Here is a 17,729-nt window from a genome sequence, read left to right on the forward strand (position 1 = left end):
TAGGTTTACTTGTGAGCCTCTAGAAATTGGTGTCCAAAGCTTCACGAATATTTCCTTCATAGACAAACGTCCACATTTAAAATACAAGAAAGATCGCTACAATAAAATTGGGAACTGTTTAAAGATTATACATTCCTAAAGCTGGAAACTTCAAATTTTGGACTGCACTACTTATATGTATAGATATATATGTATATATATATATATATATGGGGTATTCCATCCTATTTCGACCAATTTTGAACCCGACCCCTTTAGAATTGGCTGAAAGTTTTTCTTCTTTTTCTAGCTTACGAAAGACGTTTTTCAGAATTTTTTCAAATTTTTTCATCCAACTCAAAAAAAGTTATGAATTTTTAAAAAAACACCGTTTTTGTTTTCAAAATACTATAACTTTTTCAAAAATTTACCGTTTGGGATATTTTTTTTTTTAAATTTGTTTTTAAATGTACTTTTCGGAAAAAATACAAAAAAATTTTTAAAGTTTTTTTTTTTGTAATTTTTCAGTTTTTCGAGATTTTTCGAATTTCACCATTTTTTTTTTCTCATAAAAAAATTCAATCAATTCTGCAATCATCCCCACTAACCCCGGAGTGGGCCGATTATTTTTTTTTATTTAATTGAAAAAAAACTTTAAAAATTTTATTGTATTTTTTCCGATAAGTACATTTAAAAACTAATTTTTAAAAAAAAAAGATCTCAAACGGTCAATTTTTGAAAAGGTTATAGCATTTTGAAGAAAACACCGTTTTTTTTAAATTCATAACTTATTTTGAGTTGGACACCGTTATTGTTTTCAAAATGCTATATTTTTTTCAAAAATTGACCGTTTAGGATCTTTTTTTCTTAATTTGTTTTTAAATTTACTTTTCGGAAAAAATACAAAAAAAATTTTAAAGTTTTTTTTTTCAAATAAATAAAAAAAATAATCGGCCCACTCCAGGATTAGTGGGGATGATTGCAGAATTGATTGAAGTTTTTTATGAGAAAAAAAAAATGGCGAAATTCGAAAAATCTCGAAAAACTGAAAAACTTTAAAAATTTTTTTGTATTTCTTCCGAAAAGTACATTTAAAAACAAATTTTTTAAAAAAAAGATCCCAAACGGTGTTTTTTTTTTAAATTCATAAATTTTTTTGAGTTGGATGAAAAAATTTGAAAAAATTCTGAAAAACGTCTTTCGTAAGCTAGAAAAAGAAGAACAACTTTCAGCCAATTCTAAAGGGGTCGGGTTCAAAATTGGTCGAAATGGGATGGAATACTCCATATATATATATTTATATACATATATAAGGCATTTCAAAGTATCGGTTAATGATGATAGGTTATCCTCAATTATCTCTCAAAAATAGAAACGGTTGATAACTATCCAAAAATGAATGTACTGGAAAACTTTTTCCGATTAAAAAGTTGGGAATGAGTTGCGAAATAATACAGTGAGGGAAAATTGCCATGCTCATGACGTCACCGTGTACAAGTGGTCAATTGGATGCAATTATTGGATATGAGCTAAAATACGTACTCGGTCTGTTTATAGCGGAACTATGAGAGAATTACTGGAATCGCAATCAAATGGTTGAAAATATACGGCTCCACCGATAGTTGGGCACAGCGCACCAAATTTTCAATTCCACCTACCACTCAAAATTTAGTATTGGACCGAAATGTTTTATTCCAACTCGCCAACGGCATCTACCAGGTATAGTTGGGCACCACTTAAAATTTAGTAGTAGTGGAATCGATTATTTAGTGCACTGTGCACAACTAAGACTTGACCAAATCGTTTGAATCTCCTAGAATTTAAGACATTTCTCATCGGTTATGATGAAAACTCACCGTTTCAAATCCGTTAGTAAATAGCGGAAAACTCTTATTGGGAAAGAGTTTTTTGCTTTTTTTCAAGGTTTTTATTTTTAAAAGTCGGCCCGAAACCGCCAAGATAAACAATATGTAAGGCGCGATTGCCTCCGAAAATATTTTAAGCCGAGCATTTATTACAATTCCTCTTCCAATTTCCATCGTGCTCGTTTTTCATTTTTCGTACAAATTGATTTGACGGGCCTTACATTTTTTATGCCGACTACGAACGGCATCTGCAAGGCAGATGGGCTTTCACTGAGAAGCTTTTCATGGCATAAATACACTCGGAGTGCTTGCCAAATCACTGCCGAGGGGCGACCCCGTTCAGAAAAATGGTTTTCTAATTGAAAAAACTTGTTTCTAAAATTTGGATGTTACTTTGCTCGGATCGACAACTGTGAACTTTTGGTGTGATAGGCGGAGCGCGCCACCACCACTCCACGGCGGTCGCCAAGATAATTGATTTGTAGTGGAAGTTTTACAGTGTTTTCAAGTTTTTGAAAACTACTGAATAATTAAGACCTCAAATATTTACTTAAGAATATCAAAAAGAACCCACATATTAATAGCCAAGTCTCCGTTTTAACATTCACTCAATTTCCTACCTCTTACAGAGAAGACATGCAAAAGGTGAATATTCATTTTCACGACAATCAAACGGTGTCATATCAACATAAAAAGATTTTACAATTCGTACCAGAATTAAGTATAGACAAAAACACGCGCATAGTCACGCCCAATATTCCTCTATTGGTAAGTAGCAAAGTCAATACCTATTCTCAACGAAATTTTAATTTAAATAACAATTCTTCTACAAATCTACAGACACTTACTAGTCTCAGCCCAAAATTAGGTTATCTGCTCTCTAAGACCATATCTGTGGTGTTGACCGCCGCTAACTTTAAACCATTCATTAATGTGACAGCCGATCAATTGGTATTTGGTTACGATGATGCACTCGTTAGTTTAGCGCATCGATTTTATCCAAAACATATGCGCCCAATGGAGCGTATGGGATTGCTTCTTGGGGTGAGTTATACATTTAAGCGCTTATATTTAGTATTTCTGTTTTCTTCTAACTACAATTTAAAACCGTTGCTTAACTCATTACAGCGCAATGGCACACTTACCGAAATCTCAACAATTAAAACTGGATTACAAGGTATGGAAGAATTTGGTTATATAGATCGTCTCAATGGTTTGGATCATCTGCCACATTGGAAAAGCCCACCATGTAATCGGATAGCAGCTTCAGAAGGTTCGTTCTTTCCACCACGAGACATAACAAAGGCCAATATGGTTTATCTTTACGACAAGGATTTGTGTCGTGTTATACCTTTGCAATACCAAAGAGGCGTCATCAAAGACGGTCAGTTTGTGTGTTGTGATAATATAAAATTTTAGTTTTTTTTTATTTATTTTTTTTTTTTTGCTTTTTGTTTTTGTAATTACATAGGCATTGATGCTGATTTATACATTTTGCCTGGAAATTCGTATGGTGATGCGACAAATAATCCTGAAAATGAATGCTTTAATGCGAATGATTTTGAGTCGGTAAAAGGTCTACAGAATATAAGTCCATGTCAATATGGAGCGCCCGTTTATATATCCAATCCGCATTTTTATCAAGCTGATGAGTCGTTATTGCATTCGGTAGAGGGACTCAAGCCAAATAAAAGCGAGCATGAGACGTACTTCAAAATTCAATCGGTAAGTATTAAGATATAAGTATTTCAAATCTTTAAAATCTGGAACCCAGAAAAAACTTCTCTCAACTTATGTCACATCCTGAAACCGAATACGTCTCCGCTTCATTCACACTAATTAAACTGTGTAGTCATTTTAGTCTTTGTGGGCACGACATTTCGAAATCTTCTTGAAAAATTAATACACGTTTGAAGAAACTGTCTGTCTTCCCCTGAGAGGTAAAGTAAAAGAGGAGAGTGAGAGAACGGCTTACTAGGTTTGTGGTTCCTTTGTAAATGTTTGCTCTAAATATAGAGCTGGTCGTTTGCGATATCGTTTGAAATCAAACTTAACTGCCCTTTCTAAAGTTCATTACAAATTCTGTGAAGGCCTATAAGATCAGGTGCCCCGAAGTGATCCCCTCTTCGCAAGGATAAAAAAGTCAGGCAAGTGCGGCTCTCATAAAAATGGCTACCAAGCTCTAGCGTTGATTATAGCAGCAACTAAATTGTGCTTATTTAATTTGTTATTCTGCTTATCTCTTTATCTCTTCTAAGGGCAGCCTTTGAGTTAAGAGCCTGTACATATGGAATTCTTCTTGAAATTAAACTTTTTCCCTCAAACGTTGTTCTGACAGCGCCTGGGTATCTACCTTCAGAACCTTAAGAACTCAACCAAGGCTCAGCCTTTCAAAATCATCATGGAAGTGGGCAGTGAAACTCCGCAGTCCAATCTGTTCGGTATATCACGCTGGTAGTAGATGTTGAAAAACTGACTAAAAAGTGTCTGGATGACACATATATTCAGAAGTTACCTGAATCCATTTGTTACCAAGCTCACAAGTCTCCCTTTCATATTAACTGCCGACTCCATTCACTCCTTGAAGAAATATGAGTTGTGAATATGGCAACAGGTGCGGAATCCAGTGCCATGAATTAAGTCGATCAGTATACTGGAGTGCCCGTAATTAACTAGCTTATATTCCACGTATTGCCGCTCTATCTGGATTGAGCACTGCGTTTCGCATATTCCCTCATCATTTATTTTATCTCATCAAATACATAATAATACTTATTAAAGAAACAACTTTTTTCATTTTACAGAAATTGGGTGTACCATTGGAGGGCAAAGTACGCATTCAACTCAATTTGAAAGTGACACGAGCGAAAAATGTATTTCCAGTAAGAAATTTTCGGGACTTTGTTTTTCCGGTCATGTGGCTAGAAGAAGTAAGATTTTTCGAAATGATCTACGCTCCGCTTCCTTTTTCATATCAAAACCATTCCAACCTCCATTGCCGAAGTGCCTACATACTTGCATCTAATACATGAACCATTTTTGCGCTGTTCGATCTCTTCATAGCGATGAGAATATTTTTATACAAATACATATTTCACGATTTATATTAATTTTCTTCACATTTTCAGGGTATTTCCGAGTTAACACCTGCGATAAGACGTTGGATCTATTTGGCGACCGTATTTGCGCCACTCATTGTACCAATTTGTGCCTATTCAATGATCTTTGGAGGCATACTTGCAGTTGTGTTTGTATTCGTACGTGCATATCAAAACTTTGTCTTTGCACATGATCCTACATTAGAGATCCTCGAAATGGGCCGTCGATCATTGCGTCGCGGCAGCAGTTTTATTGCACAGCATCAACACAAATTTATGCATCGTGAAAGTTATACGCTGCTTAAGACAGTGCCTAGTGATCTGTTAGATGACAGAGACGAGGCGGACAGCTCATAGTATTTTCGCACACATTTACGCAAATGTATCACACATCCATACAAACATAACTGAAATGAAGCACTGATTGATCGGTAGTGCGATTGATCGAGTCTCATAAGTGATTGCCTTTAGTTTTTTTAATTAGTTTTTTAATTGTAAATTTAAATATTATAAATATAATTTGTATGTTACTATTGTGAATGTTATATGCATGAGTGCGTGTGTGTGTGTGTGTGCCTGACTAAGTGGGGTGTAAAATAAAAAATAATACTAATGAAGTAAGAAGCAAAAAAACAAAAAACCTACTATGTGATCTAAGTTATTATTGTAAATAGTTACATTGAGAATTTTACTTAAATATGTGATGCATTGTGTATATAAATATATGTATGTGTATGTATGTGTGTGTGTGTGTGTGTGCATATTAAATAGCCTTTAGTGCGTTTTAGCTCTAATTATACTTGTACAACAATTTCAAGCTTTAGTAATTAATTGAAGTTGGTTATGTATGTATGTAAATGTACTGTTGGTGTTTAGCTTTCTTCTTCTTTATTTTCCTATTCTTATTATCAATTGACTTATATGTACTCGTGTCTCTCCAGGGTTAGTGGTAAACTATCAATTAAACTTAGTAAGTTAACAGTTACACGCATACATATATTACATATCCAACAATGCCTTTGACACACAGTGAGTGCAAATAGTATTCGACATTTGGAATTTTTGAGAAAATTCTAAAAATATTACTATCTAAAATTAAATAACATGACAAGGTTTATATTTCTTGTTTTTTTTTTTAATCCAAACCCAATTTAGACTTACTATACTTCTCGTATAAAGAGTAATAATTAAACTAATCCGCAAGTATTTGGTTTGTCTTTTACATAGGCTGCTAGTCTGGTAGATGACTTTCACTTGTCTGCTTCTATGAGCGTCTGAATCATTCGCATATAACATTATCCAAATACTTCTGTTGTTGTTGTATCAGTGCTACTTCCAAATACTTCCCTGATGTATCGTCGTTTCCTATTTAGTTTATGTATAATTCATTTCTGCCTACATGTGTATGTACAGGTTTTGTTGTCTTGTGCTTTCCTTTTCGATGTTGTTGTAGCAACTTTCATTTACTGGTGAAACTGTTTAAAAAAATTTGGCACTCTACAGTAATCCAGGAACAATAGGGTTCTGATTACATTCAACACGGCGTCTACGGACCACAACCACAATATAGCAAAGCTTGACGACAACTGTAGCCAAACATTGACTACTTGACAACTTTGAACGCCGCAACCACAAATATAAATTATAGCAAACAGTAGCGAAAAATTTTGAAAAAATATTAATCATGTTTAGAAAATGCCCAAAAGAATGATTTTAGCTTTTATTATCTGTTATTTACTTCTATTTTAGTTTTATTGACAAAATAAAAAGGACGCCACTCACTGTCGCATTCGTTATTGATTGTCGTACTGCTCTGTCGCGCCGAAAACAACGACCCTCATAAGAACAAGTGTAAATATAATTTGACGGATGCCGTTTGAAGCCGCCGTCGTGAATGTAATCTGACCTAATGGCATAAATGGAGGAACAACTAATAATAGGTTCAAACACACACCAAATTGGCAATTTGTACTATTTGGGCAATTTATTACGCAATTTGTCATATAATAAATTGTAATAATAAATTGCCAATTTAAAAAAAATTGCGTAATAAATTGTTTCAAAGTACAAATGCAATATTGTAAAGTGTGTTTATTGGGTATATTTAAACGTCACTTACGCATGGCTGAACTATATGGTTGGCTCATCTCATCAGCTGATTTTATGTCTTTCATTTCACTGGAGTAGGGATTGTCAAAAGAAGATGGCAAACTCAAAATGAAACCAAAACATTAAACACATTTTCTTACAACACACAAAAATTTCAAAGTTTTATGTTTTCATTCCATTTCATTCGCCTAATACCAACACGCACATTTTGACAGTCTGAACAAAGGTATGCTCTTGCTGTAGAGATGAGCCAACCAGCTATGAAATTACTATTGTGTAAGCTAAATCGAGTTGTATGAACAGCACTCAATTCATATCGAAATTTCCTCAATTTATTTTTCTGTTTGAACATAGTATAACTCTGTGTTTCGAATAGAAAAGAAAATCCTATTCGAAGTTGCTGATTTGTTCACATAGTCGCCTTTAAAAAATAGAGCATTCTAAGATCGCTGGCAAAATGATACAAGCGAACTTTAAACTTACACTGCTAAACTTGTCCTGCTTTGCACTAATTACTTCGAAACAAAATAATTTCATTACCGTTTCAAGCTGCATGGTTGGACCTTAATTGCTATAATTTTTGTTGTTTTAAAAAAATTACTTCTTCTTGCAACGATAAGAAGACTAACCAAGTGTTTTGGGGAGTTTTGTTGATGGTCCATTGCCAGATATTGATCCACTGCGTTCCGAAAAATAGTATGGACAAGATACTAACTCGACCAACCCTGCATTATTTTTTTTTTAATTACTCGCTTAGGATATGTGGGAAAGGAAAGTTAGTTCCAATAATTTGGCTGGATATGAATCCGGTGCCCTCTGGTATTGACATGTTCAGGTATTAGATGTGAGAGCAATCGAATTTTATAATAGTATACCAAGAAACCTAGCGGAGATATTCAGAATCACATCCCGTAAGCTTGCCATCGACAATTTTTTTATATCACCATATTGTAAAAACCTTAAACATAGAGTTACCATAATCAACTTTTTGATCTGTGTCTCTCAAACTTGTTCCGTGTTACACGAATCCAAATTTTGGAGTACTCCGAAGCGTTATGTTTTAGAAAAATTTATTAGCACATGTTAGGGGACATCTCAGCAAGCACTATGAAAATATCTAGCATAGAAGAATAAATCAGTTTGAACCCAAAAAAAAAATTAATAGGCCCTCACTCTAATGAGTCGGCAAAGCCTTATGTCGATAAAATCCCGGTGAGTCCCATATCTCAGAAGAACTTGCAGAAGAAGAAAGCAGACAAACGCGCAACACTCTGGCACAACGAAGCACTGCTAAAAGAAGAAGAATACAGTCGGGCCTTCCACAATAGGTGAAAAGAACGGCTTATATAGTGTTATGTGCGCTATTTGTTCCAAAGGCTTTACAATTCATAAAAAATTCATCCGAGACAAGCAAGTTTGTAAAAATTACAGATCATTAAAATTTTCAGGATAATTTTAATATTACAGAGTGATTTTGATTTTTCAAATAAGTTGTCGCATGTTCACGGCACTCACTGTACCCAAATATATATAACAAATAAAAAAATTACAAATTTTATAACGAAAATTTGAAAATTAAAGCACGAGTTTGCGTTGAAATCAAAACGCACTTAATGACCAAAATTTATGTATAATTTTGTTGGCTTCATTACTTTTGTAAATAAATATTTATATACTCGAATATCTAAATCCAAAAAAAAAAACTATAATGACTCCTCTAAACTTGAGCATATCAAAAAACGAATTGATTAGTTTTTAAATAAATTAGCATATTTTAAGATGAAATTATATATTAAAAAAGATTTTTTTTTCAAATTTATTTCACTAGTCATTTTTACGACACGAAAAATGAGAGCAGATTTTTATGGCATAAGCAAATTTTTTATTTTTAAATATTTCAAAATTTTGTATACTAAAACAATGTAAATAAATAGAAAATACATAAATACGTACAGATGATATGCGTAGTCAATTTAAATTTAAACAATTTATATTTAAGCAATTTATTGAGAAATATGTTTTAGAAAAATTAAAATTAGTTTTGAAAAAACAAATTCTTTTGTTACGAAAATAAATTTTTATACTTAAAAATACTGAAATAGAAAATATTCTTGATTTAAAATGTGTGAAAGATAAGTACTTAAGTATGGTCCTCGTAACTATCTAAATTTGTAGGGTAGTTCCATTTCAAATGGAGGAATAATATATATTTTTTTTATTTTCCAAATGTTATAGAATATTAAAAATTTGTTAAATACACAAACAATGCAATATTAAATATTTTCATATAATCTAACAGATTTTCTGTTGAAGGAACCGATTCCATTGATCTTTTCGTCGGCAACAACTGTCAGCATTCAAATACATTAGCTAATTTTAAAGAGAATCTTACGCTCATGGTGCTCACTACTTTTGCTCTTATGAGCATTCTGCCACAGAAATCTTTGACGTGACACAGAAATCACTGTTATTCGAATGTTTAACTGAATCTGTTATTTTAACAGTTTTCAGTCACTGTAATATTTGTTAAGTTAACAGAGTTTTAATAAAGATATCACTGCTATTACTGAAGTATAGGTACATCAACATCTAACCAAGCTTGTATCGAAGAATCACCTCCAACGAATCTGCTGGTCAGGCGGAAAATGTCACAGGCTGCTTTCATAAAGAAGTCCAGAGATTTCCCTTTACTTCAGCCCATGCTTTGACACTCTTGTGCCTGCCAGCGCCGCCAAAATGTAGTTTCTCACTTTTCAATTCGCTTTTCAATTTCATCAGCATGCCCTCCCCCACTAAACATCTATCCCGCATTACTTTCGTGTCTATATTAACTTTGTCGGACGCCGTGGTGTGGTGGTAGCGTGCTCCGCCCACTATACCGAAGTTCCAGCCCGGGCCAATGCAACATCAAAAATCTATAAACAAGTTATAAGCGGGGTACTAACCCCACTATTTCGGCAACGATTTTATATGATCAGGTTGAACCTACTATTCCATCCCACCCCTCTCCCTAGTGCTATGAGGAGCTTGGTGTAGCCATTTCCTCGCTTGCTGAATACATGTGTAATACATTCATATTCTTAAGAGGATTCGCCTCTAGTAGGTGAGGTTGATAATTGGAGTGGAGAAGCTGTGAAGCTATAAAGCTTTGTATTGCACTAAACAATTCCCCGAAATCCTCCTTTTTTCATCTTTCGCAGCGGTTTTTGCCCTGAGCCCATTCACGATCTTCCTCTACTTCCTCATAATGTCCTTCCGCAGAGAGTAGGATCGATTTTTTTTTAGCTCCTTAAGGTTTTCTTTTCTCTTTTTATCCTTTTATTGTCCCTGTCTATATTCTCTGCAGATTACTAAGTCTGGTCATGATCGTTGGGTGATACTTTCTGAGTATTTAATTCACTGCCATCGACGACTAATGATGATGGCTCATATTCGGTAACCTGCTCGGGCAGATTATTTGTAGACTATGTAGTAGAGATATACGCCGCCGCCGGTTTTAGTCGTTTTTCGCACGCCGCCGCCGATTGTCAAAAATACCGGCGCAGCGGCGGCGGCGGCGTCGTCCGGCGCGTTACTATATTTTCTACTCTTTTTTGATTGTTTAGGCCATTTATTGTTCATGTCGAAAATTGGTCGGATATGGTCGAAAGTGGTATCAACGGATGCGTATCACTGCCAGTTATAAGAAACTAATTGCTAAATTTAACTCTAATTGTTCATAAGTTATTTAAAAAAAAGGCGCTTTCGATGTCAGCTTAACACGGACTTTGCATCACCCAATAAACACTAAGTTATTAAAACAAAATACTAAAAGAAAAGTTTTATAATAAACTAGAAGACCCGGCAGACGTTGTCCTGCCCTAAATTTGGCCTCTTTGCACACATTTTAGTAAGCTTTTTCCGTCTGACTCTGCGCCCCCCCCCCCCCCTCTTCACTTTTTCCTAATCCTTTTATTCACTCCTCCCTTCGTCTTTTTCGCTTCATCCATCTCCATCTTCGTCTCATTCTATCTCTTTCTCAATCTCCTTCTCTCTTTTCTCTTCTCTCAATTCCTTCTCATTCTTCTGCATCCCTTATTGCCTGTCCCAGAGGGTGGTATGTATTTTATTCCATTCCCAGTCCCACTCCGAGTCTCAGTCCCAGTCCTAGTCCTAATCCCAGTCCCAGTCCGTCTCTGGATAATATATTACTCTTTACTAAAGCACTCATCAACAGCTTTCATTTGATATCCATATTGTATAAACACATTCTAGGGGTACTCGGGTCCACGTTTCGGCCTATATCTCGAGACCCTGTACGTCGATCGCAACCAAACCTATATAGTAACCACCGCGTGAAAGTTTGAACAAAATTGAACCACGCATCTCTTCAAACACCGGCGACAAACTAACACACGTTTTAGCCTTTCCTTTTATATATATAGATTTTTATTTTTCACATTTTACTATAATTTTAAAACAAAATGCAGATTTTCGTTGCTTTTGAAATTCGGCTTAAAAATTGCACATGGAACAACTCAATACTCTCCTGAATTAAAAAAAAATGCATAGTACCTCTAAATCGCGGGCCCACTCCGAAACCCCCACCCCCTCGGCGGGCCTGGTGATGTACTATACTTGATATCATTCGCTATGATATTTTTTATTGATAAGCAGGTTGTTTAATTAAAAACCAAGCAATTACACGGAAGTATAACCGCACCACCTGAAAATATGAGTGCCACTGCGTATACGTAACATTTGATTATTACGTATAAACAAATAAAAAAAATTGCAATAAAATAATATTGCGACTTTTTATAATTTATTTAATAATTTGGGAAAAATTTAAACAACGTGACATCAGGACGGACAAGGCGACAGCTGTTTCGATTATACCTTGTAAATCTCTTCAAAGCCTTTTCTCCCGGGAGTGGGAGTCGAACTCGCACCCCTACGATAGTTGAAATGGTTGTAATGGTTGTAGTTCTATAAATAGAACGAAAACAGCAACAAAAACCAAAGTTTCTTTGAAAACCGCCGTACCAAGCATAGCTTTAACACATAATTGCATACGAAGTATGCAATGTGTAAAAGATTAAAATATGCATAAAGAAGGCAATTGGGAAAGACTTCACAACAGGCATGACGTAGCTGAATGCGTTTACAACCATTTCAACTATCGTAGGGGTGCGAGTTCGACTCCCACTCCCGGGAGAAAAGGCTTTGAAGAGATTTACAAGGTATAATCGAAACAGCTGTCGCCTTGTCCGTCCTGATGTCACGTTGTTTAAATTTTTCCCAAATTATTAAATAAATTATAAAAAATTAAAAAAAATTGCTTCAAATAAATGTTTTCATACATTTAAAAAAGCAATATGGGCAATCCCCGATTATTAAAAAAAAAAAAAAAAAAAAAAAAAAAAAAAAAAAAATCATAATATTGCGACTATAAACTGAGATATAACCTATCCTATATTTCAAGTTAGATCAAACTACATACGGGGTGCAAAACAAATTCAAAATCGGTTCAGTAGTTTAGGAGTCCATTGCCCTCAAACGTGTGACACGTGTTTTTTATATATTAAGATTATATGCTCAATTTGCTTATTTTTTTTTTTTCAAAAAATTAATAATGAACAATGAATTCAAATAAAATGACCCAAGGCGAAAATGTTTTCAAATTGTCCTCAAGTTGTTAATAAAAACAAATTTCCCAAAAAAGGTGCCGATTAAAAAAAAAATTTACATTGCTTTTGACTGAAGGAATAAGCGAAATCAGTGATGCAAAATCCTTTAGTAGGTTCTAGAGGCATAAACACTCCTTTGAAATGATTCTTACCTCATACTTAAGTTTAGGATATATGTATGTACGTATGAGAAGGGTTTGAAAAATCACATGGGCTTACATTCAAACATCTGTTGTTTATTTGCGAACTATACAACAGCGTCTCAAATGTTAATTTTGATTTTCACACTTCATCCTTCAACACCCAAGCCTTCCGGTTTGACATTTCCTAAAGTTGGCGGCCCTATCCAAAACTACTCCTTTGGAGTGAATCACATTGTTTATAGCCTACCAAGCAAGTTTAAATACGCGTTACTGCTCCTTTTACAAATGTGAATACGTAGGCACCTATATTTACCAGTTAAGGCTTTGTCCTTCGCAAGAACACTCAAAGTGGCGAAGCAAAAGCTTTCCCAAGACAGTCGAACTAATGACCGTGTGTGCTACTACCCTAACGTAGTGGACAGTCGAACTAGCCTGAAAACTGAAGCTACGCGGTAATCCATTCTAAAATATCGTTTTAATTTAACGAAGACTATTTAAATCAATGTTGTGAACACTAACGTCTGCAAACTTTGGTCTACATTTTAAAAATTGTATCCAGGGTCCTTGTAAAATTTTAATTCTGCGCCGAGGATTATACGATTTTCACCCATGAGTTACGCATTGACATTCACTTAGACTGCTTATGATTTCAAGGGCGTAAACCTCTACTATGTAGCCTACGGTATTAGTCCACAGTTTGCAAGCCACTGGATCTTGACGCCAGATAATCTTCAAAGGGTTTTGAGTACGGAAATCTTTATGTTTTCTATTCGTAAACATAGCGCTGGCAAGTGTCGTTAAAAAAGTAAGCGAATTTTACTACAAAATATTTGATAAACTCTCAAAATTTACTGAGCGCATATGGAGAAGGCGCCCGTTTTCTTTTTTTTTTTTGTTTATCTCTGTTTGGCCCAAGACGTGTGATACGAAAAACAAAGGTAACGTTTTAAAAAAAAGGGCATCCAGCTCAAAAGTTGGCAATTATGGTTGAAGATGGAATGTCTCAATAGCAACGATAAAATTTCTCTTAAAGATTAAAATTCGAAAGTAATTACCTACTTATTTTTTCCTATATTACTCATAAAATAATCTATTTCCAATTATGAAATATTCTTAACGTTCAACCTCAAACATTTTCATTGTTATACAAGAAACAATGAAAAAAATTCCAATTCACCTGTGAAGTTTTGCATTTTGTACGTTTTGCAACTTTATGAAACTGCAGTTTTACGCCTTAAAGGTTTCCATTTAAGTGAATGTCAAAAGCAGAAATTGCACAAAATGAAAATGGAATATTTCTTCACATACAAAAGCGCACAAACATTTAATCGAAAACTCACTTCTGCATATACTCTGTGATAATACGCACACATACACGTACATATATGTGTGTTCTTGTATCCGTTTCGATGTTATATGCTAAAAAAAATCAGTTTCATCTTAGAATGTTCAGCTACCAACTTGAAAATAGTAAATTGGCTATACTTAATATTTCAGAAAATGTTTCAAATAGCTGCGTCCACTCAGTTGCTGCCATTAGGAACTAATAAGTGCGTCATATATTAAATTTATAAACAATAACTCTCATTCAAGAACAAACCGAAAAAAACTATAATTTCTAAACTGTAGAGTTAACGTTGAGTAGCTCGAGCAACTTGAAAAAGTTAATTTATCGGCACTAAAGCGAAATGAGTAACAAGAGAAAACAACGAAAAAAGTAATAAAACAAACAATTGTAAAAATCAAAAAGAACGTCAATCAAAAGCTTCAAAACATTTCACAATTCCTTCAAATTATAGTTTCACACAATAAAAATTGTAGACACATACATGCGTACCTCTCACACACAGCCAAGTGCTGCAAATCACTGCCACACACACACAGCCACATATGCGCACTTTCACCCACCCAATCAACTCCAAAGCTTGCTTGCTTACTCGCTAACCAATGCCACTGCTCACCATGTGGCGGCAACGTATGGCGTACTTGGACACTGCGGCAAAGGTCCTTTTCGCCAAGTTGCAGATGAAGATGAAAAAATACACATGGTTAAGGATAACAAAAAAAATTTATTGGAAAAAAAGGAACTGGTAAACGGCGAATGTAATTTTCGAGTGAAGAAATATGCTGCCACAATTTAAAAATTCGTAAATCATATTTCAACGGACCAAATCAAAGTGACCAAAGCTGAGTAAATTCGAATTTTTGTAAAAAAAATGGTTGGGGTTAGGTTGAATCGGTGGATGTGGTGGCACAGAAAAATGGCGCACACTACGACATAACATACACCGTGCACAAAGGATGGTTATTTTTATGCTTACACACACAATCACTCCCACTGACCTCTCAGCATGTAACGGAAGTCGTAAAAAAATCAAAAGTTCAAACAATTGGCGCTTAAATGGGGAGAAGTACTTTAAGAGAAAAAAAAAAAAAGGAAAAAATAAATGAAAATATACAATGTTGAAGGGCGGGGAATAGAAGGAGTGCCACCCATTTTACGTTGCTTGAAAATAAAGGGAAAAATTAAAGAAATATATTTGCACAATAGGGCTTGTCGCTTTTAGAGGATACATTTCTTAGTCCAGCTCAAACTTTAATAAATCAATGTAATCAACATTCGGTATCGTACCATAACGCCTTGATCATGACCATAGCATAGACAGCCACCTACCTTTTGAATTTCCGCCATACCCATAACTTATATATTTTGGACGAATATACCTAATAATAATAAGGGCGACTACACAATCGGCTCCGGATAGCGGCCTTGAGGGGGGACTTTTTTAGAATGGACAATACTAATACGAATCCGCCAAGGATGGGGTGCGGAAGAAGAGCGCTTTTGATGGAAATCCGTCAAATCAATCTTCAGCACTCTAAGGCGGCTTCCGCAAATTTGTTGCTCTGCCTTGAAAAAGGCGGAGTGGATATAGTCCTTGTCCAGGAGCCGTGGCTGAGTAGTAACGGCAGTAAGATTTCTGGATTAAGGACTGGAAAATTCAACACCTTGGTGCATGGGGAGGCAAGTAGGCCTAGATCCTGTGTGCTTGTTAAAAAAGAGATTAAAGCTTTTATTCTCTCTAATTTCAGCAATGCTGACGTAACCACGGTCTGCCTCGAGCGAGGAAGTAATGAAATGTGGGTGGTCTCAGCGTACATGCCCCACGGGGACGTAGTGGGACCACCACCTGCGATACTGGGTGAAATCACCGCTGAAGCAAGGCGGAGAGGTGTTGGCGTGATCATCGGTGCCGATGCAAATGCCCATCATTGCATTTGGGGAAGCTCGGATACCAACACTAGAGGGGAATCTTTATTTACTTTTATTGTAGATGAGGGACTTTGTATATGTAATAGGGGGAATGACCCCACTTTTATTACTGCGTTAAGGGAGGAGGTCCTGGACCTCACCCTGGTTAGTAGAGAACTGGAAGGTCGGATATCTGGATGGAGGGTTCTCAACGAGCACTCCTTCTCTGATCACCGATATATTCAGTTCTCAGTGAACGAAGAACGTCCCGGTAAAATATCTTTTAGGAACCCTAAAAGTACTAACTGGGACTTGTATTGTAGGAAGCTGGGAGAGCTACTGCCTGCGGTGCCTATCATTAGTTCGGGCCTGTCCGAATCTGAGATAGACGTTCTGGTGGAAAACTTCACCTCGGCAAGCAAAAGCGCCTTTCAGCTGTCCTGCCCATTGAAAACTTACAGGGGGAAGGGCAAGCCGCCCTGGTGGTCAGATTCTCTTGACGACCTAAGAGCGTCCAGTCGGCGGCTCTTCAACAGAGCCAGGAGGAGTAAATTACCCTCGGACTGGGAGCTCTATAAGGTGAGTCTGGGGATTTATAAATATGAAATAAGGATAGCCAAGCGAGATGCATGGCGAAGCTTCTGCGAAAACGTAGAAGGCTGCAATGAATCCGCGAGATTTAGAAAAATACTCTCTAGGAACCCCGCTCCTCTGGGGTATCTGAGAGATGATGGTGGGGACTGGTCGATGAGTAGCGAGGAGTCCCTAAGGCTTTTACTGGACAATCATTTTCCCGATGTCCCAGTTGCGCAGGGATCATCGCCTGCATGGTTGGCGGTCGTTGGCCATGCAGAAGTGCCTGCCATTCCAATACGTGAAAGTCAGATAACCTGGGCTATAGGGTCGTTCAAGCCCTATAAGTCTCCGGGCCCGGATGGAATCATTCCTGCGCAGCTTCAAAGGTCTTTGGGGATTTCCTGCCGCTGGTTGGCCATCATATATACTAACTGCCTCAGGCTTAACTATATCCCGAAGTCTTGGCACACGGTTAGGGTTATTTTCATTCCGAAGGCCGGCAGAAGCTCTCATGTATCACCTAAGGATTTCAGGCCAATCAGTCTCTCGTCGTTTCTTCTTAAGACGTTTGAGCGGGTGATTGACCTGTACCTACGGGAAAGGATACCTCGTTGGTTACTGTCGGCTTCACAACATGCGTACTGCAAGGGCAGATCGACGCAAACGGCTCTCCATTCTATTGTAAAGCAAATAGAGGGGTCCCTAGAACACAAAGAGTATGCTCTGGGTGCCTTTCTAGACATCGAGGGAGCTTTTAACAATGTCTTACCGGGGTCAATCGAAAGAGCTCTGGTGGGTTTAGGAGTCGAGGCGGCTCTGGTTGAATTTATTAGCAAACTTCTATGCGGCAGAATTGTCGCAGCGGAGTGGGGAGGGGCCATAATTAAGAGGAAGGTGTGCAGGGGCACGCCACAGGGGGGTGTCCTATCTCCTCTCCTCTGGGTTGTGGTAGTCAACGAGCTTCTCGTGGAGCTGGAAGCCAGTGGTTGTCGGGTGGTTTCCTATGCAGATGACCTCGCTATCCTAGTTAGAGGCAA

The 17,729-nt window shown here is 36.5% G+C and overlaps 1 protein-coding gene across 4 annotated transcripts in view; it reads left to right on the plus strand.

Annotated features, from left to right (window-relative positions):
* The window catches only part of dsb (debris buster), a 117,402-nt gene extending 108,245 nt beyond the window's left edge, over window positions 1-9,157 (plus strand). For all 4 annotated transcript variants that reach the window (XM_067790451.1, XM_067790454.1, XM_067790452.1 and 1 more), the window contains 6 exons: window positions 2,474-2,612; window positions 2,685-2,888; window positions 2,973-3,228; window positions 3,316-3,569; window positions 4,649-4,774; window positions 4,973-9,157. In XM_067790451.1, the coding sequence (XP_067646552.1) occupies window positions 2,474-2,612; window positions 2,685-2,888; window positions 2,973-3,228; window positions 3,316-3,569; window positions 4,649-4,774; window positions 4,973-5,299 (1,306 nt within the window). In that variant the 3' untranslated portion in view covers window positions 5,300-9,157. The remainder of the gene's footprint in view (window positions 1-2,473; window positions 2,613-2,684; window positions 2,889-2,972; window positions 3,229-3,315; window positions 3,570-4,648; window positions 4,775-4,972) is intronic.
* The last annotated feature ends 8,572 nt before the right edge of the window (window positions 9,158-17,729 follow it).

Source organism: Eurosta solidaginis, chromosome 5 (assembly GCF_040869045.1).
Source record: "Eurosta solidaginis isolate ZX-2024a chromosome 5, ASM4086904v1, whole genome shotgun sequence".
In the NCBI taxonomy this organism is placed as follows: Eukaryota; Metazoa; Arthropoda; class Insecta; order Diptera; family Tephritidae; genus Eurosta; species Eurosta solidaginis.